General features: G+C 46.3%; 12 protein-coding genes across 12 annotated transcripts; 2 read left to right on the forward strand and 10 right to left on the reverse strand.

The window, feature by feature from the left end:
• Nucleotides 1-236: 236 nt before the first annotated feature.
• Nucleotides 237-545, reverse strand: N7483_000184 (uncharacterized protein; the record flags this gene model as incomplete). The annotated part of the gene is made up of 2 exons (XM_057083622.1): nt 237-343; nt 458-545. 2 exons carry the CDS (start codon nt 543-545, stop codon nt 237-239), a joined length of 195 nt encoding a protein of 64 aa, XP_056949771.1.
• A 1,632-nt stretch (nt 546-2,177) lies between these two features.
• On the reverse strand, nt 2,178-5,251 carry N7483_000185 (ATP-dependent helicase; the record flags this gene model as incomplete). The annotated part of the gene is made up of 2 exons (XM_057083623.1): nt 2,178-4,802; nt 4,883-5,251. Coding segments are annotated over 2 exons (2,994 nt in total), but the record flags the coding sequence as incomplete, so codon positions are not given.
• Nucleotides 5,252-5,777: 526 nt separating this feature from the next.
• N7483_000186 (acetamidase/formamidase family protein) lies at nt 5,778-6,722 on the reverse strand (the record flags this gene model as incomplete). Its single annotated transcript, XM_057083624.1, has 1 exon — nt 5,778-6,722. The coding sequence occupies one exon, from the start codon at nt 6,720-6,722 to the stop codon at nt 5,778-5,780; it is 945 nt and encodes a 314-aa protein (XP_056949773.1).
• A 1,200-nt stretch (nt 6,723-7,922) lies between these two features.
• Nucleotides 7,923-9,183, reverse strand: N7483_000187 (PP2C family serine/threonine-protein phosphatase; the record flags this gene model as incomplete). Its single annotated transcript, XM_057083625.1, has 5 exons — nt 7,923-8,311; nt 8,368-8,470; nt 8,564-8,855; nt 8,917-9,026; nt 9,085-9,183. 5 exons carry the CDS (start codon nt 9,181-9,183, stop codon nt 7,923-7,925), a joined length of 993 nt encoding a protein of 330 aa, XP_056949774.1.
• Nucleotides 9,184-9,719: 536 nt separating this feature from the next.
• Nucleotides 9,720-10,795, forward strand: N7483_000188 (cytochrome b5-like heme/steroid binding domain-containing protein; the record flags this gene model as incomplete). Its single annotated transcript, XM_057083626.1, has 2 exons — nt 9,720-10,270; nt 10,357-10,795. The coding sequence occupies 2 exons, from the start codon at nt 9,720-9,722 to the stop codon at nt 10,793-10,795; spliced, it is 990 nt and encodes a 329-aa protein (XP_056949775.1).
• Nucleotides 10,796-11,209: 414 nt separating this feature from the next.
• On the reverse strand, nt 11,210-11,987 carry N7483_000189 (uncharacterized protein; the record flags this gene model as incomplete). Its single annotated transcript, XM_057083627.1, has 2 exons — nt 11,210-11,238; nt 11,285-11,987. 2 exons carry the CDS (start codon nt 11,985-11,987, stop codon nt 11,210-11,212), a joined length of 732 nt encoding a protein of 243 aa, XP_056949776.1.
• An 821-nt stretch (nt 11,988-12,808) lies between these two features.
• N7483_000190 (RING finger protein) lies at nt 12,809-13,537 on the reverse strand (the record flags this gene model as incomplete). Its single annotated transcript, XM_057083628.1, has 1 exon — nt 12,809-13,537. One exon carries the CDS (start codon nt 13,535-13,537, stop codon nt 12,809-12,811), a length of 729 nt encoding a protein of 242 aa, XP_056949777.1.
• A 775-nt stretch (nt 13,538-14,312) lies between these two features.
• N7483_000191 (ankyrin repeat-containing protein) lies at nt 14,313-15,506 on the reverse strand (the record flags this gene model as incomplete). Its single annotated transcript, XM_057083629.1, has 1 exon — nt 14,313-15,506. The coding sequence occupies one exon, from the start codon at nt 15,504-15,506 to the stop codon at nt 14,313-14,315; it is 1,194 nt and encodes a 397-aa protein (XP_056949778.1).
• Nucleotides 15,507-16,068: 562 nt separating this feature from the next.
• N7483_000192 (peroxiredoxin-like family protein) lies at nt 16,069-16,891 on the forward strand (the record flags this gene model as incomplete). The annotated part of the gene is made up of 2 exons (XM_057083630.1): nt 16,069-16,320; nt 16,391-16,891. The coding sequence occupies 2 exons, from the start codon at nt 16,069-16,071 to the stop codon at nt 16,889-16,891; spliced, it is 753 nt and encodes a 250-aa protein (XP_056949779.1).
• Nucleotides 16,892-17,082: 191 nt separating this feature from the next.
• Nucleotides 17,083-17,573, reverse strand: fkbp3 (peptidylprolyl isomerase family protein FPR2; the record flags this gene model as incomplete). The annotated part of the gene is made up of 2 exons (XM_057083631.1): nt 17,083-17,251; nt 17,347-17,573. The coding sequence occupies 2 exons, from the start codon at nt 17,571-17,573 to the stop codon at nt 17,083-17,085; spliced, it is 396 nt and encodes a 131-aa protein (XP_056949780.1).
• A 374-nt stretch (nt 17,574-17,947) lies between these two features.
• Nucleotides 17,948-19,750, reverse strand: N7483_000194 (uncharacterized protein; the record flags this gene model as incomplete). The annotated part of the gene is made up of 6 exons (XM_057083632.1): nt 17,948-18,639; nt 18,691-19,059; nt 19,116-19,267; nt 19,324-19,440; nt 19,496-19,545; nt 19,601-19,750. 6 exons carry the CDS (start codon nt 19,748-19,750, stop codon nt 17,948-17,950), a joined length of 1,530 nt encoding a protein of 509 aa, XP_056949781.1.
• A 648-nt stretch (nt 19,751-20,398) lies between these two features.
• zrfB (low-affinity Zn(2+) transporter ZRT2) lies at nt 20,399-21,458 on the reverse strand (the record flags this gene model as incomplete). The annotated part of the gene is made up of 2 exons (XM_057083633.1): nt 20,399-21,277; nt 21,321-21,458. The coding sequence occupies 2 exons, from the start codon at nt 21,456-21,458 to the stop codon at nt 20,399-20,401; spliced, it is 1,017 nt and encodes a 338-aa protein (XP_056949782.1).
• Between the last annotated feature and the right edge of the window lie 6,393 nt (nt 21,459-27,851).

A 27,851-nucleotide genomic window follows, 5' to 3' on the forward strand; every position in this document is an offset into this window, starting at 1 on the left:
TTCGTTTTAAAAGTTGTAATCCAAGTTCTTTTCGGTCCATTATGATGGTCGGGTTCGGGTTCATATCCAGCCGGGCAAGCCGCGCGGATAACAAAGAATTGGGGCAAGAGAAGAGAGAACAAGGTGAAAGAGGAAAAGACCGTAATTGATCTAACTCCGCCCCATGTCTCTCTTCCCGCCCCAACCGGCTTATTTCGAATTGCTGCTGAGGAACCCTTGAACTTCGATTTCCGAGACTATTTCCAGCGTTGTTTGTCCCAGTCCGATGGACGAGTTTCGTCGTAGATTTGGCCGCCTTTATTATGAACGATGACTGGGGGTTTTCGAATGGGATTGGCGTTTACTGCGGCGCGTCTGCATTAGCCGGGCTGAATCTGGAGATCGGGGCAGGGATAATAAAGAGTCATGGGGGTTGAAGAAAGGGAAAACGGAATCGGGAACTGGATCGACGACGTACCTCGGACTTCTGTCGCAATGACTTGATCACCACTACTGCCTCTACTGGCGAGTGTGGAATTTGAGTCGTTGGTAACCTTGTGTGGCATGATAGAATGAGGTGAAGTAATAGAGGAGAGAAGAGAAAGAAAGCTCGCAGTATTGAAACTTGAAAGAGCCAAGTCAAGAGCAGGTGACCCAAATGAATGGCGTTGTATGATGGGCTGATGCCGTTTGAACAGGGCTACGGCAGTGTTGAACTGCGAGCGAATAAGAATAATATGGAAGATCTATGATAGTTTGCACGCGTAATGGAGAATGGGGGAGAATGAAGAATGCCCCGGGGATGGATAACGAGAGTTATATAGAAGTAAGTGTGTGTGCGAGTGTAATGCTAGGAATCAGACATCTGGAATGAGCGCTTTTTGTATACTCAGGTACGGGCCATTCCCAATTGAGCGTGCATCTGATCTACAAGATTTCGGGCTATCGTCGCCAGGGAGCTTAGAGTGAGCTTTTACCATGGGGAATGGATCGCCCCCCTGACGTCCGTGTATTTTGGTTGTATCTGGTTCCTGGTAACTATCTTGTATTACAAGGATTGAGTGATTCATTGATTGGTGAAATTATCAAGTTTAAAGCAGGGCAGCCTATAGGAGATGAAAGATTTTGGTATTGGATTTGAAAGTGGATACCTTTGTACCGTGTATTGTCACAGAAAGTGGACCCAATAATGATGAGTCAGCCATTCCTCCAGAAATAGCTACGGAGAGAGAGTAGCCCCAGGCTGTGTACCTGGATCATGGATTATGGAGTTATCGAGTAAAATGAGCTATTGGAGTTATTGTGATAATTGAGGTCATTTCAGATTCAATTGACTTAGATCTGATTGTCTTAGAGTTCCTACATTACTAGTTACTACCTACTATGTACACAGTAAACGGTATACCATATCCAGTATAGCTCACCGCTATGAACCATCAAACATCGGGCATTTGGGAACACATACATGGGGACTTCTCTACTCCGTACTCCGTATGTGTACACTCACATACACATGTACTCCATCCTAGGCATCTAGGTCAATTCCCTTAATGCAAAGATCCTACTTTGTCGTGCGTGGATGTCTCCAGTGATGTCAATGATCCAGGGGGGGTCCCTCACCGACACATCCTTACCCGGTCCACTGGGGTCCAGAATTCTCCCCCGTGACTATCCAGGTCAAGGGAAGTTGATCATTGCGATAGTGTTGGATCTAGCCAATATCAGAATGGATCAGGCAGATCCCATCTTAGGTAATGGAACCTGGTTTAACCAACTCTTAGCACTTAGGAATTATTCAATGGGCCCCCTGCAATACTACGGGTATTGCCTAGGAGAAATATGATGTTGTCATCTGTACGGGGTACTACTAGTACTCGGTACTACACGATAGGTCAAAAGCCACATCATGCATTTCATACCGATGTGCGTCACTTCCCCCAGAACGAGATTCCTGTGGAGCCTATCACAGACTATCAAAGTTCCATTGCTTGGGCACTGCCTAACCACGAGGCAGATAATTCGCAACTTCTTTCTCCACTTCCCTGCAAACCAGTGCTGGCGAGATATGAATGGAGTCATTGACTCTTTCAGTATGCGTACATTCCTTTGATAATAATAAAAATTTATTCATTCATAATAATTCCGTCAAAAAAAATAACCTTGGAACTGGTAGAAATCTAGGCCGGATCTTCTCATACTGGGCCTCCACCACCCTCGCGTTTCATCCGCTCCTCCCATCCATTCATACTCCGCCGGATACCCAATGTCCGTCGCCCCGATACTGAAGCCTGCTGACGAAGCATCGACATTGTTGTCGTATGAAATGTGACAGACTCAATAGTGCCGGTGGAGTTCCCTGGTTTCATCTCTTGCGACCCAGTCCCTGCGTCCGCTGTGTTGTTTCCATTCAGAGGCTGGGTCATCTTCCGAGCGGGTTTCACCGTGGGCCTCGATGGAGCCGCCAGCCACGTGTAATTGTTAGGTTCGGTAGGCTCCAAAGAAGGTCGCGTAGGTTGGAGAGGTCGCGGCTGCAGACGATGAGAAGAGAGTGGCGCGGGGACAATGCTTGACGGGCCCGGCCGGGGGTTGTTGTTGCCTGTCAGATGATTGTTTCGTCGGACTGGCGCAACCGGTTGAGTTGGTGTTGCTGCATGACTAGTTGTGGCGGATTGCTTCTTCTGGGAGGATCCCGGCCCGCCGAAAAAGTTCGAGATGCTGGCTTGGCTTAGCCCATCTTTACGCCCGGCTTTCTTGGTCTGGCTGACCGATGTAGTTTCAGTTGCAGCCTTGGATGTGGTTTCTGCCTGTGTCGGCTGACTAGCAGCCGGGTTGGCTGTGATGTAGTCACGAGCAGAGGTGAAACCGGAGCTGAGTGTCGTGGGGACCATGAAATTGGACGAGGTCCCCATGCTCTGCATACCTGCAGTCATGTACGTAGTGGTGGTTGGCTGGTTGATGTCAGAGCGGCGCCTTTTAGGATTGGGCTGCTCTGAGTCATGAGGCTCAACAGATCCCTTCCATCCTGTAGCAGCCCCTTTATCCTTCTCTTCGCCCTCGGTTGTCCACTGGTCATCAAGTGTTGATGGAAGGGAGTGTAGTTCTTTGTATAATTCCTCTGCAGCGGGACGAGGTCTTCCGAGGATGTCTGCAATTGAGTAAACTACTTTTTCCAACAATTGAGGGCCCAGCGGACGAAAGCGAGTTTTGGTCAGTTTGGGAGGAAGAAATGAGGTCAATGTGGTAGATGAATCATCTCCTTCGCCCAGTCGAGGCTGTCGCAGAGGAAGGCTGAGATATAGCAAAGCTTGGGCTCTGGTCATAGCAACGTAAAGTAGTCGTCTCTCTTCATCAACTACCTCTGCTCGAGAATGTGGAATGCTACCATTGTATACAGCCGGGATGAAAACAACCGGCCACTCAAGACCTTTGGCGGCATGGATAGTGGAGATAGTAACTTTCTCCGTGACTTTCTCGCCCTCATCTTGAGTTGCTGCCTCGGTCGCAAGGGCCACATTAGCTAAAAATCGCGAGAGAGTTTCTTCTCCGACATGAACTTGTTCTTGCTCGATGCCTTCTATCTCAGGAAGCTCTTCCTCCTGACCCGGATCTCCACTTGAGATTGCAGTCTCATTAGCTTGGCCCATCAGCTCTCTGACATTCGCCCAGCGACTGTCTTCATCTAAAGGGTATGTTTTGATGAGATAATCCTGAAACGAAAGGCTTTCAGTGATGTACTCAAGGAGCACATACGGCGCGGAAGGATCTTCGCACTCTTGTAGCTTTTGTCTAGAGGCCTCGACTAACTTTAACAGTGCACAGAGTCCCAGCTCCGCTGCCTTCTGTAACTTCTTCTCGGTAGATCGGCGACCTTGAATAACATCTTTTATGAATTCCCAGAGAGTAATCTTGGCCTTCTCAGCGCCAGTCGTCAACTGTCGGATTGTCTCCTCGCCGATTCGGCGTGGTGGAACATTGATGATGGCAAGCAGAGCATCAGTATGACCAGTATGGCTAACAACTCTTAAGTAGTTGATCAAAGTCTTCACCTCGGTGCGATCGAAGAATTTGCGACCGCCAACCATCTTGTACGGAATTCCTGCGCGTCCGAACGCTGTCTCAATACGGGTCGATAATGAGGCTGATCGGAGCAAGACCGCAAAATCCGACATTCCCAGAACACCGCCCATCATGGCAACACATCTTTTAATCTCAAGCACCATCCAATGAGCTTCGGCATTTGCAGTAGGAAGTTTTCGCAAAACCGGCATAGTTCCATGAGAATGAGTTGGCTGCAATTTCTTAGCCGGACGAGTAGTGTCTTGTTCGATAACATCCTGAGCCGAGCTCAAGATCGAGGCCGAAGAGCGATAATTTGATTCCAAAAGCACAATCGTTGTATTCGGGTATCGCTTTTGCATGCGCTTGAGGTTCTGAACTTCAGCCGATCGGAAACCATAGATACTTTGATTGGGGTCACCGACGATCGTGATGCGCCGGTTCTTTGCCGCGAACAGGTTCATCAGATCGTACTGTATGATATTCGTATCCTGGAACTCATCCACAAGCACAGTCTGTACATTTGACACACAATCCGGATGCTCTCTCAGAAGCTGAACACATCGTACGAGAAGATCGTCGTAGTCCAAGAGATTGGATGCTGCAAGCGCAGATTCGTATTGGCGATAAATATCGACCAATTCCAATTCATCGGCTTTCACCCGTTCAGCCAGGTCATCTGGTGAAAGTCCATGAGCCTTATGCCGGGAAATTCGTCCCTGTGCAGCTCTGATCTCGATACTGGCGTTCAACTTTTTGATAATTCGCTATGTTGAGTCAGTACGGACAGACCATTCAACGACGCAATAATATGCAAGAACGACATATGCAAAAGGATACCACATACTCGAAGAATTCCCCGACTATCATCTGAATCCGCAATTCCGAATCCCTTCTTCAACCCAATCAGATAACCATACTTGCACAAGTACCGCCGACAGATCGAATGAAAAGTTCCCAAAATCAAACGAGACTGTACACGCTCTCCAACCAGCTTCGAGAGACGTTCCCGCATCTCCCGGCTAGCTTTAATGGTGAAAGTACAACAGATAACATCTTGTGGTGAATATCCATGGTGTGATAAAACGTACGCGACGCGTGCCGTCAACGTCTTAGTCTTTCCGGAACCGGGTGGCGCGAGCACCTGAAGAATAGAATTAGGAGAAGTCACTGCCTGACGTTGGGCAGAATTGAGGCCATCGAGGATGGGGTCCATGATCCATGACCTCTTTGATAAGATGAGGGTCTAAGAGGGTCGCTGTGGCTTTAATCTGATTGCCAAGGGAGACGCGCCGACACGCGCTATCATGTGACGTCAAGTATGCGAGGGAGCAATCTATTTGTTAGCTACGAGCACGGAATCAAAGTGATAAAGTGAATAGGAAAATAATATTCAATTGTTCAAATGTGCATTGTATTTTTCGAATTTCTCCATAGTACATGGGTCGTGACTCGAAGGTATCATCATCGGCCATTCAGTTCTTCATGATAGACACTTCTACATCCCACATCAGCACTAGTCCTAACATGAAATTATTGGGACAAATAGGTATACTATCATAGATAAGTGATAACTGAGCATACTACGCTCTAATGCATGGAATCAAAAGAAATCATTTAAAATGAATTTCAAGTAAATGTTCAACATCATATTTACAAAAATCAAAGATCCTCCGCTGGGTATCAGACCACGATCCTCGCTAAGAACTTCTCACAATAATTTATAACGGGCCCACTGGCATTCAGCTGAAAATTCCCAACGGAATACTCATGGAAACCTCAAAATTGGGCACATTGACAATTTCAACAATTTGCAAGTCCCCGGCAACACTTGCCAGGATATAGGCTTCACTGCGGGTAAGGTTCTTAGTGGAGACCAGCCACTGAACCAGATTGCGCGTGGCGCTCTTCGCAGCCTCGAACAGATCCGGCGAAACTCCGAGGGCGCCATAAGTTCCAAGATCCGGCAACGGATTAGGTATTTGAGCACGAGGTGGAGTCTGGTACTGGGGAGTAGTCACCCAAGGCTGATTCTTGCATAGCTCGAAGCGCAGGGTTGCTCGAATGGGAGTTTCGATAGCAGTTCCGCAGACTTCACCGTGGCCCTGAGCTGCGTGTCCATCACCACAGCTGAAAAAAGCTCCAGCGGTTTGCACGGGGAGGTAGACGGTTGAACCGACGCTGAGCTCACGGCAGTCCATGTTACCGCCGTGGTGTGTGGGTGGGACGGTTGATAATTCATCGTCGTTGCCGGGGGCCAGCCCCATGCATCCAAGGAAGGGTCGAAGAGGAATGCGCATATCGTTAAACTGTGCATATCCCTTCTCACGGTCCAGAGACCAGATCTTAATTTCGGGTTCGGGGTATTCGTCTGCTAATAAACCGAAGCCGGGAATGATAGCGGACCAACCCCAATCGGCAACTTCAAGATTAAGGATCTCCACTTTCAAGACATCGCCTGGTTGAGCATCTTGGACAAGAATCGGGCCGAAGACAGGGTTGGCGATGCCGAGATCTAGTGTCTTAATGGCCGAGGCATCGGAATCGGGTGTAAGTTGGCCGTTACTGCTATCGATCGCATCAAATGTAACAGTCTGGCCGGATGAGACGGTTAACTTGGGAGTGATATTGCGTGACCATTTAACATGACCACAGTCTTTTCCAACATGAAAGTTACTCCAAGCCATGTTGCAAGATTTGGTATTTGTCTGTGTTACACTCATTGGAGAGGGGAGAAGGAGAGAAGGGAGGAAAAGGGAAGAAAATGGGTTCAAATGTTGTGTTAGCAGGTTTAGATGAGAGATGTGGGACATAGGCTTTATTGTAATTTTTTTTATTAAATTTCCAGAGACACGAAGATGGCGAGATCCTCTTCAGGATTGACCGTTAGGGAAGGTGGTTATTCGTAGAGCCAGATCTTATGCTTGTTCAAGAGATCTCCACTTGGCGAACCGAGCTCATCGCCTGCCTAATCAGGCATGACAGGTTTAATTCTGGGTTTTTTTTCTAGGCTTCAAGATTGGTTCATTGGAGCCTCTAGGGTTCAATATAAGAGCACGGACGGCGGTCCACTCCGACAAAGTATACATTAGATGAGAATATGCAGTAGTACTAAGTAGTGTACATGGAGTTATTCGTCATGGTTAAAGAGATAACTATTGGAACCTCCGAATCTCCCGAATTTCGGGATCATTTTGCTGAGTCATGGGAGAAAGGATTATCCCTCTCTTAAATGGAGAAATCAAATGATGAACAACTCTTTTTGATAGTTCGGAATTCCCGTATACGAATTCGTATTCGAGAGGGAAACGCCACTAAAGAAAATAAAAAGTAGAAATCCCTTTCAAGAAAGACAGTCCGCGTTGAACCAAATATGAAGTGTTATTGGTTCAGGGATGTTAGACGCTATGCGGATCCAGGCAAATGCTCCGTCTTTGGAGTACTTTAGACTACTTATTACTTACTCCAATATGCAGATTTTTTTTTCTTTTAACGTAGATTGAAATTTTTATTTATGGATATTAGAATCAATAAATGGATTTTTGCATTGTAAAAACTCCGAGAGTATTTGAGATGAAAGAGATTAATTCTTCTCTTTTACAGTTCTACTGATAAAGTATTAAACATTTGAAAGTCACCGTATCTCTAAGCCACAGAGTCACGACATCAAATTGCATAATTCAAACCACCTTCTTCTTCTGGATAGTTAGGATCCTCTTTTCCGCACGCTGAGTGGGCACAACATGCATAACACATTTAGGGCCCCGAGAGTGGACCTCCCGGCTCCTTCATCCCATACTTCCGAAACGCCATTGCATTTGGTACTAAAATAAAAATAAAAAAAAGGAAACCTGAATAAATCCAGGAAGTTTCAAAAGAGAAGCCACTCATGCTCTCTGTCCATCCAACATCGCCACAATACACGAGGCATTATCACTTTTAACAGATCGAGTACTATTCGCCGTCACCTCTTGTGCGATCTCACTCGCTCGCATCCCCCGCATCGCCAATTTCATCACGTGTTGGACCAGGGCCACGTCGTTTGTGTGGTCACTGACCCCGTCCGACATAATAACCAACAAGTAGCGTCGATCTGGTTGCAATGTCCGTCGGGATGTATACGGGTCGTTTGAAAGGAAGTCTCCACGGACCGCGCTCGATGACGATGAAAGACGTCGGATCCGGGGCATGCAACTTGAATCCTTTACTTCATTGACAGGGTTCTTGTATTGCAGGTCACCGAGAGCGCGAGACATATTCAGAGAGCCTACGCCCTCTTCCCCGGTCATTATTTTTTCCCCTTCAAGCTTGAACGGGTAACTCCGAACTCACCTAACCGAGCAATACCACTGCGCATAGTAACTTCGCCCCCGGCCTCTTCAATCCGTCGTCGTTCACTGGGTACCTCGGGCTTGTGTGCTTCGGTGAGTCGTCGCTAAAAAGCCGGACTTGTTTAGTGTATTCGCAATTTGCAATTTTTCCACCTATAAGATTGTGTAGCTCGGAAATCATAGGAAATTGAACCTACAATATGATAAGGACGGTCTGTTTTGGGGTCTCGCTCCGCCAGGATAACATGCGAGTCACCTAGGTTAGAGACAATCAACTCACCCTGAGTGAGGTTCACCAAACAAACTGCAGCCGTTGACCCAGAGATAGCAGCCTCAGTCGAGTCCTTGGAACTTTCCAGCAACAGAGCATCCTCATCGGCCAAGGCAGCTTTGATAGCTGTAGCGTAGTCTCCCTTTTGAAACTCGGGTCGTTTAGTGAGCAGATGATGCAATTGTTTACTAGCGTGCTCCGATACCAATCCAGATCCACTATATACCAGTCAATATCGGGAAGGTGAGGGATTCTCTCGTCGGTATGAGGTCTCCGTACTGGCCATCGTATACGGCAAGGAATGCCAACTTATCGTTCGTCTTGGCAGGAAACTGTTCCGGTAGAACAATCACACATCGATCTTCCTGGAATTCCCTCCCTCCTTTTGACTGCCTCGTAGAAAGAATCAGTTGGCTAGTCATCAGATATCCACTCCGGGGCTGTTACCTGACCTGCCCCAACGTCGAAGAGTACTACAGCATCAGACGAAGACATGGCTGTGTGTCGAAGAATCTGATCCCGCACTGCCCGATGTGCAAGAACCATGTTGAATAGCTAATATGAGGGTACATCCTCAGGAGAGTGATTCGATTCAGCAGTCGTTGGTTGAGGTTGAAGCTCGGCAGTTCCGTCGCCTTAGTGCTGTGATGGTGGACTGACATCATGCACAGTTCTCTTTAGCAGTGTTAGGACCTCATAACGACTTCTAGAACAAACAAAACTGGAAGAATACCTTATTCTGGTCTAGTTTCGTCAATGGAGCTTGTCCCGGTCCAAATTTTCTCGATTCTTCTCTAATACCAATGCGATGAAGGGTATGCTGATATACTTAACATAGTATTTTCAGGACTTTCACCACATTCGAGTAAAAAAGGCTAGTCTCATACCTTGAACGATCAAATTCAATAGAAAATGATTTGATTCAAAGATTATAACTATTCATGATGAGCCTCATAGTTAATCCTCTTCTATTGATTCGTCCATTTTGTTGTATAAATAGCAGTGCACGGACCAACGGGTCCTGGATGACATCGGAATCGGCGAGATGATGACCAGGATCATCTCTAACAGCCTCAGTCGTTATGGGCTGGGTAAGCGTGGGAGCGCTCGTCGCGACTATCGCATACGTTCTTTATCGATATCCTCCTCATACCTGGTCCCTCGAGTCTCCAAAATCTCCCATTCCTCCAGTGTCTTCGGATTCCAAAGCCGATACCGTCGCCGCCAACAAATCTGAACCAACTCAAAAAGAAAGCCCCACGACCCCTCCATCGGAAATACAAAGAAAGAGTTCAACTACTCCGAATGTCTCCATTCCTTCATCATCGCTACCAGTCCTCCCTGTGCCCACATTAAACCTCGAACAAGCCCCCGCCACCAAGCGTGTCGCGACCGAGCCACCTGTACAGCAGAGCATGAATGGATCGACACAGCCAGTAGTGTCAACGGGTCGCAATGGAGCCCCAGAAAGAGTCTCCTCACAGCTGCCATCTCTCAGCGCCCCGTCTCCTCAGCCCACAGTAACAGCAACAGCCTCATCCTTGATGCCTCCACCTCCACCCCCCTATGTCCCGCCCTCGACCAACCCCCCCAACCCAACCGAGCCCCTTCAGGAGGTCTTGCACCACCGCGGGTTGGTGGATCTCCACGAACACCGCTCTCCTCAGCAGCATCAGCACGTCTTGCTCCTAATTGCGGTGGCACAGGACTCAGTAGTAGCACCCTGGCACCTATAACGCCAAGCGCACTCTCCTTGAAGAAATCCTCCGCATCCAAACGAGTCATTCTTGAACCTGGATATTCACCCCTGGACTGGGCTGCTCTTGCAGCTAAGCCTAATAATCAGCTCCGTGGAGTAGGGATGCCCCCTGGTCTCCTACGTGTCCCACCTTCCCTGCTGAAAACGCAGAACGGGCGCAAAGGAAATGATGCGTGGACTTCGTATCAGGGTAAGGTGTACAACATCACTCCCTACCTTCCGTATCATCCTGGTGGAAAGGGTGAACTTTTACGCGGAGCGGGGAAGGACTCTGGGAAGTTGTTCCAGGAGATTCATCCTTGGGTTAATTGGGATGGAATTCTTGGAGAATGTCTAGTTGGGATTTTGGTCTCGGAAAATGATGTGCAAGCTGAGAATACTCTCGATGCGATGGACTGATCTGGCAGTACTCCTACTTGTCATTTCTGCCAAGCTTGACTGATCTCGGATTGGACAGATACTTCATCGCTCAAGTGCTTACTGTCATACTTTTTTATCTGTTCATATACTTCTTCACAGGAATACCCATTTGCTGTTATTTCAGAATTATAATTGATGTGTACGAATAGGAATTGTGGATATCATGTAATATACTCTTGATCAGTCTTGAATATGCGAACTCTGGATCGAAACTATTGCTCAGAACCCAACTTTGAAACCATGTCTATAATCTAGAGCTGGGACGTCCGAGTCCCAGCCTGCAATCGAACATCTCCGAAAGATCACCACCTTCAAGCTCAAGCTGTACAGATTTACTCTGGCTGTGATTCTCGGAACTTGCACAAGCAAAATTCCACCATTTCGGGTTTTTCTTCAAAGCGCACATGTTACAGTCGACAGACCTCATCATACATATTGTGGAACAGTCAACACAATACCAATGCTTACAGCGCGTCTCCATGAGCTCCTCATCCTCTTGAAGAGCTTTGGAACAATTCCCGCACTTCCGAGGTGCCCAATAAGGCAAGAAAGTGCCAGTCCTCACCAGCTTTCGACGCGAGTAGCTCAACTTCTCCTGATCAAATGGCTTTGCTGATGCGATATACCTCTCATATTTGGCACGTTCATTGGGGTCTGTAAATTTCGTGGCGCCAGTAATCTCAACTGGGGAGGAGGTCGCCTCTGTTCCTTTGTCCGGCCAAATCTGACTAGCAAAATAGAATTTTGCTTCTTTGGGCCGATAAACTGACACAGAATCGGCAAGATGGAGAGGAAATTTATCTCCTCCCGGTCGTGTATGTTGATCCCTTGACCGTTTGTACATCCGCATGAAATCCTCGAAGACCATTTCGATGGTCAATCCCAATCGGCCAAGCGAGGTATTATTGGTTTCGATATGTGGCATGGCTGCATCATAGCCGAGACATACATCCTCGTTATTATGTATGAGCGCTCGTTCTCGAAGGATCGTAATGACATGAGCACAAATATCGCGGCCGAAGTTATTGAAAAAGAGTAATGTATTTGCCGTAGCACTCCGATCTTCCTGGCTGCCAGTGCAAAATCGAGTCAAGCACCGGTCAACCAGCTCCTTGATTTGGTTTCTCAGCTTAATGCCATCAGCGTCGGGTCTTCTGGCTACGGGATCCATGATGGTATTAGAGGGACTCGGGCTGGTGGGATGGAAAAGTTCAGACAACCGGAATACTAGTACTCAAGTACTGCTCGTGAATGACAATATTAAAGTATAATCAGTAGATATGGATGGATGGGCCTGCGAACCTCAGCTGTTTATACGTGCCAGTGCGCGTAAAGAAGTTTCGGTCTAATCGTGGCTTTGCGCCTACAGAGCTCTTCAAGCCAGTAATATGTCTATTTTGAATTCAGCCCAAGGCGAACTTAATAAAAGAATGAGCTATCTTGTGAATGGGGACTATTTTTGGCATCAAAGGGCATAAAGGAATATAATATAAGCTTCTTTTACACGGATGTTTCATACGTCAGACTAAAGCCTAGGGTTGGCACTATAGCAAAGACAAAGGGCGCTTAGCGATTCGAGACAACACTTTTCATTCCAGCATATCAGACAAAAACACGCAAATCCTGGTAGTTACGACAGCAAGTTTATTGGTGAAAATTTGGACATGGAAACTAATCCACTGGACATTGGAGGTTCATGAAACTTATCCATGTAGTCCGAGCCCCATAACAGAGTCCAAGCCTCACACTAGACACTTGCCCAAAATTTCAACCCTTGTTGATACACAGCCCCTCAAGGCCTCAGTTCAATTTGCCACGATAGTGTGTCGTGGCCAAAGGCAAGCCTACCATTTACAAACGACCCTCACTTAACGGTGCAAACCTGATCTGACTGCTAGAAATCTCTCAGATTTCCTCTATTCCTAACAAATAACGCCTAATAACGCCTAACCAGCCATGGAACCATGCAAATATGCAAATCAACATCTTTCATCAAAAGTAAAACTCGCCCTCTTCATCATCATAGAAGAATGGCAGCTCAGGAGGCATATCCGAGTCACTCGCATCTGGGAGTTCAACCTTACCCCGACACATAGGACATGTATCCTTGACACTCAGCCACGAATTAGTACATTCAACGCAGAACCAATGCTTACAGTTCAAAACAACGACCTGTTCATCATGTTTCAGCTCCTCCTGACAAACAGCACACGTCGCCTCATCCCCATCCTTCAAGACCTGGCCAAGCTTCTCCCTAGGTAAGCGAAGTACATCAAGAGGATTATGATCACCCCCAGAATAAGGATCGTTCACTATTGTTCGAATCTCCTGAAGGAAGCTAGGTACATCCTCAGCTGCGGCATAGATAGAAGGTTCAACTCTTAATAGAAACTCAGTGGGAAGCAAACGAGCTGGAACTTCAATGACTTCACCACGTTGCTCAGGGGGAATTCTAAGCATGGCGACATTGCACCATCCACCATAAAGAAGATTCACATTCTGACGGATCAAGTTGTGGGATCGGAGAATTCGCACCGATTCGTTGAAGTAGGCTCGGCCGAAGAGAGTCATGAATACGATTGTGTCTTCTGCTGCGACTCGTGCAGTCTCTCCGGATCGATAGCGTTGATGCCAGCGTCGACGGGTGATTCGCTCAATAAGGCCCTTTTGCTCTTCAGTTAAAGGGGCAGAGGAATGATTGGGACGATTGTGATGATCCATTTTGTCTAATTGGGTATGGAACTATGATAGGGATTGTTTGGTAGCGTATACAAAGAGTGGTATGTTTGAGATAGGGATCAAAGTACAAGACTCGGACCTTGAGAATGAATAGCTCTGGAGTATATAGTTCAAGTTGTAATTGAGACTGTTTGCTGCTGTATAGTCTTTAGATGGAGGGTGTCCGAGAATTTAAGTATTTTGAATCCGCCCAGGTGGAGCTTTGAATACTATTAGGTGCGTTAAATCGAGATCTTTTACAAAGGATTGTCCTGATTGTCTATGACAATGCGTTGGTGATAAAGAGCAGCTCTGAATAGAACAAATATCTAAGGTCCTATATTAGATGAATGCATTGTAAACTCGAAATTCAGATGAATGAGATCAATGAAATACGATATCGACAATAGAATCCAAAAGTATAGGATTGTTTCTTCAACAAAGACTTGAAGCCACTTCTATTTTGTATCCCATTCTCTGTTTCAGATATTCATGCCAAAGAATGACTTGAATATTGGAATAGTTTCATGCCACAATGACATGATGAGACCACAAGGCTTTCTTTCTTGATGTGGGCGAATGGACATTCTAGCAATAGCCTTGTGATACGGAACAAGAAGCCTGGGGAGAGCTAAATGGAGATTGTAACAGAGAATCCTGAGACGAGGATAAGAAGGAAGAATTAAAGTAGATCATATCACAATGAACAGCCATTTGCGGCTGATCCTCGGGTTCGGGTGGTTCTTCAAGGAATATTTCCATATCAAGACAATATCTTTCACAAATCACTATCAAAGAATTCATGTGGAGTACCTGGCAACTCGCCTCCCTCCCAGTCAGCACCATTATCCACAAGTAGCTGCTGCACAATCCGTGGAGCCCACTTGCAAGCCACATCCAGTGGAGTGCGCCCTCTCTCATCCACAGCGTTAATATCCGCCCCGGCTTTGATCAGGCAGTGCAAAATTTCGATGGCTACATTATCAGACTCACGCCATACAGAGCAGGGAGCTGAGACATTTAGCTGTGGAGTGATCTCTACTGGACGCACAAATGACTCCACGGGGCGTCGGAAGCGCCTAGGCCCCCTTAAAGTACTTTGGAGCCATTGGGAGATTCTGACTGCATGATGCAGAGGCGTTGCACCTCTCCAAACTCTTGTATTTACATCACAGCCTTCATCAACCAATAGTTGTAGTATATCCAGTCGCCCGGCACTTATAACCTTTCCGATGTTGAAATTATGGAGATGAATCCCGTACTCGGCCAGTAAATCAATTGTCTCAAACGTGCACCCTGATATAACCGAATTCAATATATTTGGAGGACATGTTGTTCCACGCTCCAGTAACAACCTGGCAGTGTTGATGTTCCCAAATTTGATCACTCGATTCAAAAGTATCCCATTTTCATCATCAACAAGAGTGATATCTGCTCCATGGTCCAGCAGAAACCGAACCAAATCTGTCGAGATATTACTATCAGTAGCCACTTGGAGCAGAGGAATGGCGTTTTCATGGATTGGGGTGTTAAAATTTGCACCAAACTCAGCCAGAAGCTCAAGCATCGGTATCTGTGCTGTCCTCAGTGCCCAGTTGACGAGTCCTCCTGGTAAATATGCGGGCTTACTATGGGTGATCCCCATTCCAACAAAAGTCTGACAGTACTCACATGCCCTGACAAAAGCGCATCTTGAACAGGGGGGCTTAGTATATGATCTTGCAGTGAGGGGTGTCCAGGGCAGATTCTCTGGATGCACTCCGTTGATTTCGGCGCCATGGTCTAGCAAGATCTTGACCATTGTGTCATTTCCAATATTGGCCGCTACGTTCAGTGGTGTGAACGAAAAATGCCAGGGCACTGGCTCGTCAAGGGTATGGGAGCCGGTGGTGGCATTGACGTTGGCGCCATAGCGTAGGAAATGCAAGGTGCCTCGCTCGTTTTCAGAAGCCACAGCTCTGAAAAAGCCCATTTGGTCTTTAGATTTTCGTACTTGGTGTTTAGATTTGTGTATATGGCGCCGGTAGAGATCGGGTAGGAGAAGATCGTATAGAAGGCGGTTCACCTGTATGAGAGAAAAGTGATCGCTTTCGGAGGCTGCTGCTGCGATGAGCAGTAATAATTCAGGAGGTACTGTCATTAAAGACATCACACACATGCTTATGGATGTAACCTTTACTGGCTTAAAGGAATATTCAGTATGTTCAAATATTCTTCTGGGGTATCATGGCTTCCAAGGTTCATGTATTCAAATGTTGGTCGCCTAGGCTAAGCCTAAGCTGGCTAAGTACTGTCTCAAGGAGTGTGGCTTCCTATAACTCACTAGCAGTACATAGCACGTGGATGATATAGCTGCAAGACTCCTGTACCTACCTATGGTACATACTTTGTCCCTCCTCGCCATATCACTAAAGGTTGTTTCTTTGTGTAGTTAGAACTTAATAGTATAGTCCGGCCCCCAAGTTAGTGGCCCCGCATCCCTTTCCAGGATCAAGCTTCTTCCCAAATCTGCACTTATCACCTCCCAAGGAATCATGTCAGATAATCAAGCTATTCCCAGCACCCAATCTACGGGTTCAACCGACATGAACCCCACACCATCATCTCCAGAAGCCAAGAACAAAACAGTTTCATCAGATGAGCTACCCTCCACCAAATCACTCCAGAAGAGCCAGGAGTACACAGTCCTTGACAAGAAGGGCGAAGCGCACACATTCAAGAGTCTCTACGATGGACTCGAGTCCACAAGAGTTCTAATCATCTTCATCCGCCACTTTTTCTGCGGGGTAAGCAAGCCCAGCTCCACCTTCATGCGCCACTCCGTCCCAAGATATGTAGCTAACATGATCTCTACAGAGCTGCCAAGAATTCATCTCCGCTCTCTCCCAAGCAATAACACCTTCAGATCTCCAAAATTTCACCAGTCCACCCTCAATAATCATAATTGGCTGCGGCGATCCAGGTCTCATCGATTTCTACGCCACAGAAACGAAATGCCCCTATCCCATCTACGCAGATCCCGAGCGGAAGCTCTACAAGGAGTTTGGGCTGGTAAGTAACTACGGTATGGGCGCTCGACCAGAGTATTTCAGTCGAAGCATGCCACTTCTGATCGCAGAGTCAATGATACAGACACTGAAGCATTTTGGATCGGGCCTTATGATGAAGGGAGGGGAGTCGAGTCAGAACGGCGGAGAGTTTATTTTCGAGGGCGTTCCTGGCTCTGGAGAAGAGAAGAGTCTGAGTTGGTGTCATCGGATGACGAATACGAGGGATCATTTGGGGATGGAGGAGCTTAAACAGGTCCTTGATCCTGAGGGCCAAGTTTGGAAGAGCGCGGTTAGTTATGTGGGATGAAATTTTGAATGATTCAGAAATCATCTGGGACCATGTCGAGTGTTTAAACAGTACCATATAATGATACACATCCATAATTGATTTCATTCAGGGTATATCCACTCAAGAATCACATTGAAAAGCCCTCACGTCATAAGCCTCATCATAACTGTATAATAGACATCCCAATTGCAACATTCCAACATCCCCATTTACAGCTCATCCTTATCAACACCGTCAATGCCAACCAACTCGGTCTCGAAGATCAGAGTCGAGCCACCAGGGATAGGACCAACGCCACGGTCACCGTATCCGAACTCAGGAGGAATAGTGAGGGTACGCTTCTCGCCGATGCACATATCAAGAAGACCTTGGTCCCAACTACACAAAAAAAAGAACTAGTTAGCAAATATCCTTAATGAACTCCATGGAATTGTCTCTGCAAGAAAGTCAATCCTGCGGTTGGAACCACTCACCCCTTAATAACCCGACCAGTACCCAACTTAAAGGTCAATGGCGCATTGCGCTTGTAGCTTGAGTCGAACTCCTTGCCATCAGCCTGCAATGTGCCACGGTAGTGCATGGAGACACCGTCGCCGTTCTGTGTCTTGCGGGTACATTCGACCTCGTGGGTTGTTTCGATACCGAGCTCAGCGGCAGCGGCGATGGAGACGATGGAGAGGAAAATGGCTGAGAGACGCATTTTGATGGTATGTGGAGGGCCCGATTAGAATTGAATTTGGAAGTGGAATTGGTATTGGAATTGAGATTGGGGGTGTGAAGACGGTAGGAACGAGGAGCGGAGAGGAGAAGGCAACGTGGGCGGAGGAGGTGCGGAGGTGTGGGTCACATTGTATAGCTGTGGAACCAGTTGGAATTGATGTTAATACCGGATCATATTCAACTTTGAATTCCAATAATAATTATCTGCTAGTATGTTACTATGTAATACTCTTTTTATGGAAAAGGCACTTCATAATCAATGAATTCCTAGCAAATAGCTCTATGGAATGAAAGCGTGTCATAAGTCTCATAAACGGGGCATCAGCATAGTAGCGGCATAGAAAATAAAAAGCATCAACCAGTGCTAATGGCATCCGTAGCCACCTCTATCTCGTTAGCGATGCCACCCGAAATGCCCTGATCAGCCTTAGCTTGAAGATCATCTTCGCCCATAGCCTCATCCCATCCCATCGAAACAAGATAGGCGCGGAACTTTTCATCCCGAACTCGTAAATCCTCACCGGTAAGATCGGGCACGAAGAAGTAAGTGACTAAAACACCGACGACACCACAAATAGCGGCGATAATGAAGGTCCAGCGTTTTCCAAGGCGAGCCTGAATAGGTTGAAATGCCTGTGTACCAACCGCCGCTCCCGCTTTTCCAACCGCCGCCGATAGCCCGTAGCACGTTCCTCGCACACCAGTAGCATAGGACTCGGAGGAGATGAGTCCGAGCATGTTACCCGGACCAAAATTGCCGGAGCTTTGCATAAGTCCGTAGAAGACAATGAATAGTGGAAGGATCTTTGTAATTTTTTCATAGGCACAGCCGATTATCAAGCCGAAGACGAGGTATCCAGTGAATCCGATCATCATTACATTCTTGCGACCGACTCGATCGCAGAGAATTGCGCCGAGGAAAACACCGGGTAATGCGATTGCTCCTAGTAAGAGTTGCCATTCTCCAGTTTGTAAAATTGTGCCGTTCTTGACCACTGAAGAAATGATTGTGCCTGAGAAGACGCCGTTCGGGAAAGTGACGAAGTCTATACAGGAAATTAGTATTCATTCCTGGAAATTCTTTTGATCGGCCTTACCATAGAGAAACCAAGCACCACAGGTCCCGATCAGCGATCTCCAATAGTATCGAAGCACAAACAGATAAGGAACATGTCGTTTGATAGCACCACGTCGATAAAGTGTCGAGTTGAGTATACGAATCCGAAAGTAGAAAATGGAAAGCGGCCAGATACAACCAATACCAAAGCAGACACGCCACACAGTACTGTAGTGGGATTGACCACAAGCCATTAGGACTATCAGGAAGACCGAAACAGCGAATGGACCACCGAATGATAGCGGGAAGTTGGTCACCATGATGAATGCCGGGCCACGGTGTTTGGGTATCAAATCATTAGCCGATTCGGAGGCAGAGGTCGAAGATGCCGGGTATTCTCCACCGGCACCTAGAAACATTATTAGTCTTCAATGGCTGGTAGGATCTTGTCGAGATATCTTTTACCGAATCCAACGATACCCCGAGCTACCGTCATCATCCAGAACATGCCGTTGATAGTAACTCCATTGGCAGCTGTAGCGAGAATTCCACCAATAACGATCATCAGGGTGGTGAACACAATCGCAGTCTTTCGACCAAGGTAGTCGCATGTAAGCCTAAGCCCCAATATTAGTCCTCCATTCATACAGCTCTAGCAAGGTTGATATCATACCCGATCACGATCTGGCCGATCACCTCGCCAACGAGCAAGGCATTGGACACTCGGGTGCTCACAGTTGTAGTGTAGTCATTGGGGTATTCTTTCTTGAGAAGGACATTGGTCATAGTCCTTAAACCCGTCAGCAAGGATCAAGAATCAGATGGTTCCTGAATCATCAGCCCACATAAGGTTATTCTGGTATCCATCACTGATCAACGCAAATCCACTGGCAAACTAATCGCATCCACATTAGCATTCGAGCCTCAATGAGTCAGGTCTTCAAACTCACAATTGTAAAGAGATCTGACAAGCTTTGGCGCTTTCGTGAGACCTCGTGTGAGGGGTCCTGATCCTCTACAATGTTATCATGAACCTCGGCCGATTTGGCCTCGGGCCCAGGAACTGCATCCACGAGATTTTCTGTCGCCATATCGGGCATGTTGGTAGGAGTCTCAGATATTGGGTGTGTGCATGAGGAAAGGAACAAGCCGGAGGAAGTAAAATTGAAATTGAAATGTAGGCTGCGATGTTTTCTGCTAGAGTTGAAGGAGGGGCTCAAAAGGCACCGCCGATCTCAAGGTAGTAGTGATAAGCGCCAAGTTCCGGCCACGGCCAACCTGAAACGGAAACCCCTCCACCTGGGTAGATGCATAGATCGCAGATACATAATAGCAAACGTACTAAGCAGTGAACTTGAATGGCTGCATCGGGGTTGATCTACATTCCCGTCAGCCACGTTGATCCCGCTAGGGTAATGATTGGCGGGAATGCGGGGGACGTGGTGATGCGGGTCTTATCCTTTGATCTTAATGTCGCGTGCTACCTTGGAACTAAAGAACATGTACATTAGAACAAATGGAATAGAGAAAAATATCTTTGTAGATTTGCTATCCGGGATTTCTAAATGTAAATGCCCCCATTTGCGCCTTGAAACCAAAATAACGCCGATTATGTGAAGCAGTGGGTATCAATGCTATGTTCACGGGGGATACTTTCAGATGCATGTCCCTGCACACATCTAGTTCCTTTAAAGAAGAAATCATTTGCAAGTCATCAAAGCACGGAATCAAGAAAAAAAACGCAACTTTTATGCCCACTTGCCCAGCAGAGCCATTAAGCCGGCACCCATGCACAACAACAAGAATGCAAGTAAGACATCACGAATGGGCGCTTGACGCATAGAAGCACTGAACATAAACTCGTGCGCCATCAACTCCACTAATGCAGTGTAGATAAGGATACCAGCAGAGATCGAGTCGAAAACGCCAGTGACAATAAGAGTCTTGGCAGAGTCTGGAGGGTAGATTTGACGAACACCCAAACCAACAGCAATGGCGATAGGGGTGGAGAGACCAAAGCCAAGACCGAGCCAGTATGGTGTGAGACGTTTGGCTTTGGGCCAAGGAATCTGAGCCAGGCGAGAACCAAGACCAAGACCTTCGAAGGTCTGGTGAAAGATAAGCACAACATACAGAGTGATAAATCCAGAGCCGGTCACAGCAAGTGTCAGACCAATGAAGGCGGAGTGGAAGATAATGCCAAACTCTAGGATGAAGATCGAGGTCAGCTGTGCAGCATAATCCTCAACTGCAGCACGTTCTTTCTCGGAGTCATCCGCGTCATGGTGCTCGCGTGTGTGGCTTAGATGGTCTTCTCCCGGGATGTAGTGCTTGCTCTGTGTCACCTCCTCAGTGATAGGAAGTCCAGCCTCAAGCTGGGTGTGAGAATGGCCTTCATCATCGTGTACGTGACCGGCGCCAAAATGAGAGAAACGCATCACCATTAACTCGACAAAGAACAAAACGATAATTGTCATCAGAACAATAGCCTCGACCCAACTGTATTCTGTGATCACGCCAGTCAAACAAGTATTGGTCAATGCTTCTTCAGCCGGAGCGAGTAGATGGATGAAAGCAGTGGCAACAATAACACCAGAACCGAAGTATTTGGCAATGAAAAAAGCCCACTTGGGGGGCACCATTACCCTTGCTGAATCGTTTGGCAAAGACGGGGAAGAGCGCACCGAAGGTTGATCCGATCATAATAACGAAGATAGAAGAAATTCGGAGTCCCATGTGTCCATCATATCCATTTCCGTTGAAACAAGAGTCCCGTTTGAGGACGGTCGTGAACGAGTCCATTTCCATGATGATGTCAAAAAAAGCTTGGTTTTGAACGGTGGAGCCTCGACAGGGTCTGAATAGACGCTGGGTATCGTTTCAGGACGGACTGGAATGGAAAGATCTGCCGCGGAATGTGCGAATCGGAGTAGACAGCGGGTGAGCACCTTGGGAGAAAATAGTCAAGGTCAAACAATCAGGACGTCGATTGAAAGTGGAGGGGTTTTGTGCGGGTGTAGGCTGTGATTGTCTGTAACCCGCAAGGTCCTCAGTAGAGACAGGATGGTCCAATGACTAGTGCAAAACACAACCGGGTAGGCCTGTCGAGGAGGAGACCCTAGTGCAATGCAGCTCCACGCATAAGCGTACGATTCGCCCGCGTGTATGACTTGTTCGACTAGAGCAGCAGTACGTCGTTTAGATTAGTTTTGAATGGCGTTGGAATTTTCGGAGTGCGTACGCTGTCAGAGGGTCGAGTACCTTGGTGGCCAGATACCACAACTCGTCCTCAATGAATAAATAGAGCGCAATTAAACGACAACTACTTTGACAACGACACTGAAATCTCAAAATCAAAATCTGCGGAAATCATAGCCCGGCTACCCAGCGGGGGAGCAAAGTGGGATCCATGGGGACCTTGGGGGGTTGGAAGACGTCAGATAGTGAATGACGAGGTATTGGGTACTTCATTTTACACATAATTTTTGTGTGATGAGAAGTACTCAGTACATAATTTTTTCGGACCGGTAAGTGAGTACCTTGGTGGCCAGTCAATCTTTTTTCGGCCTCCGTGGTTGGTTAAGGTCACGTGGTTCCTTACACTCATTATATTATGAGGATATAACTCGATAATGATTTCAGGGTTTTAGCATCACATCGAGATCATGGCCTGTGGATGGATGTCAGGTTTTAACTTCTTCACAGGTTGAAGATCAAAGAACAGGGATTCTTGCATGTCAAGCCGATCGCCAATCAAAGCCCCGGAGAGATCTGGGGCGGAGCGGAGCTCACCTCCGAGATGCCTGATGATGCCTGATGATGCCTGATGATGCCAAGCTCTATCCACTCAATACCAAGCTTCCACCACAGCATTTTTCACAGTGTTTGATGTGCATTGGAATGTCCCATGTGAAAAAAAATTTTGATATGCCGCGAGATTCCTTGTCCGACCGTTAGCGGATTTCGCCGATAGCACCGAGCTTTCTCAAGCAGCCCGAAGCAAGTCAATGCGACATGATCAAATTACCAGGTCCGGCAAATTTGAATCACTATCAGTTTCAATACATCAATCCTCCATCGGTATTGCAACTTTGAGATCTGGGCTCCAGTGCGAGCACAGTAGCTTTGGGAGCTCAGAATGGTGACTGCGCCAGGATTGCGCAACCAGCATTTGCCTAGATGCGATATTTTCAGTCAGCCAAAAGGACATGATCATACGACGATTCAAGAGAAATAATCTTACTTGTGCAGCATCAGATATGAAACTCATTTGAGGGTGATTTGAAGGTGATGTGAATCCAAGGTTGGGAAGTATGCTATGACCTCCAAGACAACGCCGCGTCGGAATAATACATTAACGCGTTTTGGTACAAACTGCTTAAGCGAGGGTCCAAGATGGGATGAATTTTGTCCCAACTCCATCTGAAAACAAGTCATCATGATATGTTATTTGCATTAAGGTACCCTGCAGAAGCCCGTTCGTGGATGACCAGGTTGTCATTGGCACATCGTCGGTGTAAATATACACGTGACACAGAAGTATAGACGTCATGAGGTATATTCTCCCTCGCTTGTCTTAGAAGCGAGGTATTTACACATTTTCATAGTAAGCAGCCACTGGCACCTTTTGGTAGGGCTGCAACTCTGCAATTTAGCCATGTATGACAGGAGGCCCTGGAAAGCCCTGCGGCCGATCACGCCACCTCTGCAGACGTCCGTGTAATGCGGAGAAAGCTTGATTACCATCCAGGATTCTGGAATTCCCTCTCTATTTTTCAAGCTTGAAGCGAACATTTGAAACCTTGGAAGCTGATGGTGCACAGCCCCTAATGGCTTGATGTTTTATGTGTTACGCAAGTGGCGGCGCAGCTGATTCTATGTAAATTCAAGACCAGGTTTCTAGAAGCCGCCCGGATTACAATTCCAGGTCGCCGCGAGGGATTTTTGATTTCATCCCTGGAGCTGCAGGATGCTGTGACCGTTTCTAGAAAGGCCGCAGATGAGGAGCAATGAGACATGCTCGCCTCGCAACCGAGTAGATTTCTTCGGTTTGCGCGTCTCGGTTGGGTTGGTTATTTCTCCACCAAATGTGTATACTCGTTTACACGATCTGTCATTATGATCAAAAAATGTGCAACTTGTCCAATCGTGTTTCTCTTCTTTTCTTGGCTAGACATGTTGGTTCCACCTATTTTCCACTCTGTGGACACGGGAAGATACAGCATTTGACATGTGTCGACCTCGGCATGACTTTTTTTTTCTGTTTAATTTTTTTTCTAGAAGGTGAATTCCGTAAAAAAAAAATAGGCTGATTACAGCAACCTTTCCTCACGGAAGGAGTGGAGTTTCCTCTGATACAACCCGCGCCCTCCACTTTCCATGATCATAGCATACATGTACATACCAGACTGTGTACTCCGAACGCCGTAATCCGTTCCTTGTGTAAGCGGGTTGCAAGCAATCTCCGCAGAGAAACATTATCGGATATAAATGGAATACCACAACGGAGTAGGTGTCCACCTTGGTAAATACATTAGCTTATATTTTCTCGATCTTTGACCGAAAATTGATATAGAGCATCGCCACGTGCGGTTCCCGGTACCGAACCAAAAGAATAATATGGATCCTTCAAATGTTAAGAATCCTGGAAACAAAACTACATCAAAGAAATATTTCAATCCCGCGAACCTGGTGAACCATGAAAAAAAGAAAAGAAAAGAAATCTCCGTGTCAACTCCCCAATCGCACGTTGTTCTTTTTTCCCGAAACCTCCACACCTGCTTTCCAACGGTGCGGAACGGCGGATGGAGGTCTCCATCTATAGTGGATACTTATGGTCCTCGCTTTACCTCTTTAGACTCGTTATTGAAGTTTGGAACTCATTAGCGTGCGCAAGTTTTTTTTCTTTCCTATGATCCCGTTTTCTGTCCCTTGTTTGCCACTGATCTTCACCACTTTCTTGCTTCCTTCGGTTCTTTTGCCTTCTTCTATGGAGTACGGAGTACATAATAATTTTCTTTTTCATCTATGTTGGGGATGTGGGAACCGCCTAAGCCGCGAACTTATGTCAGGTACCCGTCTCTGTGGCCACTTGGCAAGGTTCAACAGATTCTCAAATCCCGGTCACACGTACCTTAATCCCTAATATCCCCGTGTGACAGGGCTATGGTCATGTGGCTCATTTGGCTCATTTGGGTTCCTGAAGAGTTTTTTTTTTCTTTTGTCAAGGTTTTTATGGAGTACAAGATTATGGAGTCTGGAGTACGCCATTGCCATTACATTTCTCCGTAAACCATACCATTGATCAACATTTGTCAAAACTTTCTTTGAATTCATAGAACTATTTACTCCAGACTCCATATTTCATACCTTCTTCTCCGTAGAATTATTAGAATCGTCATCTGGATTAGTACTTTTAGACAAATAGAATTCAGGAAGTGCGGAGATGATCTTCCCTCAGGCTTCCGGGGCTACCGGAGAGTTGCGTGACATCTCCGATTTGGAGAGTAGATCGGGGATTCCGTTTGCTCTTGCGTAAGCCTATTTGTCGATTATCCTGATACGGCACCTGAGAGTACACAGACACTACTTCTTAGTGTCAAGTTCTAAGCACGCAATGGGACGACGCCACACCGCTGGGTAGATCTACCTATCTTGAAACGCCGAGCTCAATGATGTACGTGATCAACCTGGGGGTATGCATATGTATGTGATGAGCATAGATCGGGATTTCTGATTCGCTTAGATATCCCTCACAGGGGTTCTGATTTCCAAGCGCGGATTTATCTTGCGTAAAGCAGATAGCCCATGCATCAAAGGGATGTGCATGTGTGCATAACCAGTTGACCGCATTAGGATTGCTGCAGATTCCATCCTTAGTACTGATGATAGCACTCCTAGTTGAGACCAGATTAGTATAGTTACAACACTAGAGCATACTACTACTCAAGTGCTACTACCATTGCTCCATACAGCTAAACGGATACCATCACTAGCCACAGCCTAGTGTCGGGAATCCCTCAGCTACGTTCTCCGTCCACGGGTACGCCAGACTCAAATTTAAGATGCATTAGGGCTTTTCCAAGGTTCTTCAACGTAACCTCTCGGAAAATACCCCAGCCGACACAAAGAATCTCCCCGGATAGACAAAGCGGAAAGGGTCATTAACATTTGAAAGAGTTAACTTTGAAAAGGGGGGAGATGTCTTTCTTTAGGATAAGAATAGGACAATCGTCAATAATCACCCGCACTTTATTTGCTGGGCAGTGCCGGGTACCTGAAGAAGAACCGTGGTACAATATGGGTCCCGAAGTGAGACTCTTAACCCTGGTTTTTTTTCTTATTTTATTTTTCATTTCACTTTATTTCATTAAAGGAAGTTTTGTAGCAATCTTGAAAATCATCGTAAGACCCCTGAGATCTGATCTCAGAAGTTCGTAAATCACAAATCATTTGAATGTATGATATTCTAGCCCCCATAATGTACTCGTTAACTTGAGTTTTGACAGGTCGTGCTGATACGTTGACGTATCACATCATGTCATATCTCAATAGACATAGCTCAAGTGCAACACGAATCAAATTCCCCTGCGCCACAGCCACAGCCTTAACCTGGATGCCTAAAGAAACCTTGGAACCTTTTTTTACTTGAACCAAACCAGTATAAGCGGATACCATACGGATCGGCCATTACCCGTGTGAAGGAGATTTGTGATCTTTTTTTTTTCTATGTACGGAGTAACTCCATAGTTAATTTGGTTAAAATTTGCTTGATATTTCCAAGGTTGTTTTACTCCGTACTCCGTACTTTGGAAATCTCTAGTTTCTGATTTGCTTTGATTGAATTAAAATATTAATTTATTTCTAATTTCTTTTTCTTTTTTTTTCTTATGTTTTCTTTTTCTTAGCGATCGACAATTTAGCACGTGTATTATCATGGACCCTGGACATGTTCCACCCTATCACTTTTCTCCAGGGCTTATTCTCTCCCGCCAGGGCTCCGGTGGTTTGGTTCAGCACTGACTCATCCCCGTGTACTTGGGTACTTGGGGGTGCTTGGGCCCCAAGTTTCTTTGATGACGGGTTGCACAGAAACGATATGAAAAAAAATAAAAATAAAGAAATCAAATCCTCATAATAATAATGTACTCCATTCCTCTCACCGCATCAAAGAATTTGATGGAGTCCAGTGGGGCCACGGGAGATTGCCCATTACCAGTTGTCACCTCGCGTGGTTTCATGCTGATGATCATTTGCTGGGTAGCCATGCCGTGAAACCACTTAAGAGCGCGGCAAAGGACATTCAATATTCTAGGAGAAGACCGGAATGAATGTAATCTATGAGAGATTGAGTACAACATTTGAACAAAAAGGAAGTTAGGATTCGGTCTGAAGTGTACGGAGTAATCAGTAATCAGTAATCAAGAGAAGATGTATGTCTCATTTGAGGATTTTTTTTTAGTATTTGGTATTTTGCTTTGATTTTATTCGTGTTATTTTAGTTATTTTAGTTATTTTCTATTTTCTTTTTTTTAAGAGAAAATGAAAATAAAAAAGAAATATATTTTATTTTATTTTTTTCATTATTATTTTTTTTTTCATTTCAACTCCACCCCCTATACCCTAATCCACTAGTGGTTCACCAAACGCCACACGGGGGGTGGAGAGCTTCTAGAAAAAAACTTCCATTGGATTACCGGTTGCAGCATTATTCATCGGTCCCAGTCAATCGCAATAATTCCTACGTCAGATCAGGTGGATACTCAGCCTCCTGTTCATGGGATGCTCGATGAGGGGAGAAAAAAGGGTTAGTACACTGCCACTAACGTAAATTAGTGATACTGTAATCATCATTCATTTTGCTATAAGAATCCTCGCGCTCCTCTTTTTTTCTCTCTTAAATTACTCCAACCGTGAACTTGAATTTTTTTTGGACTGCAAATATTCTTATATTCTCACACTCAAAACTACTCATACACATTTAGTAGCTATTCCTTGCTACTCTTATCTCTCAACATACAACATGCCTTCCGTCGGCGGTTCTCAATTTCCTCCTTGCCCTGGTCCTCCACCCAAGGGCCCTCTCCCTCCTCTGCCAAAATAGATGCTCTATCTCTCCCCCCCAATGACCATGACGACTCTGGTGTGGTTCTATCTGAACACACTCACGACTGGGCCTCCTCTCCTCGGCATATGAATGAC

This window comes from Penicillium malachiteum (assembly GCF_028827825.1).
Source record: "Penicillium malachiteum strain IBT 17515 chromosome Unknown utg000001l:1.0-8184562.0:1.0-8186909.0, whole genome shotgun sequence".
Lineage (NCBI taxonomy): Eukaryota > Fungi > Ascomycota > Eurotiomycetes > Eurotiales > Aspergillaceae > Penicillium > Penicillium malachiteum.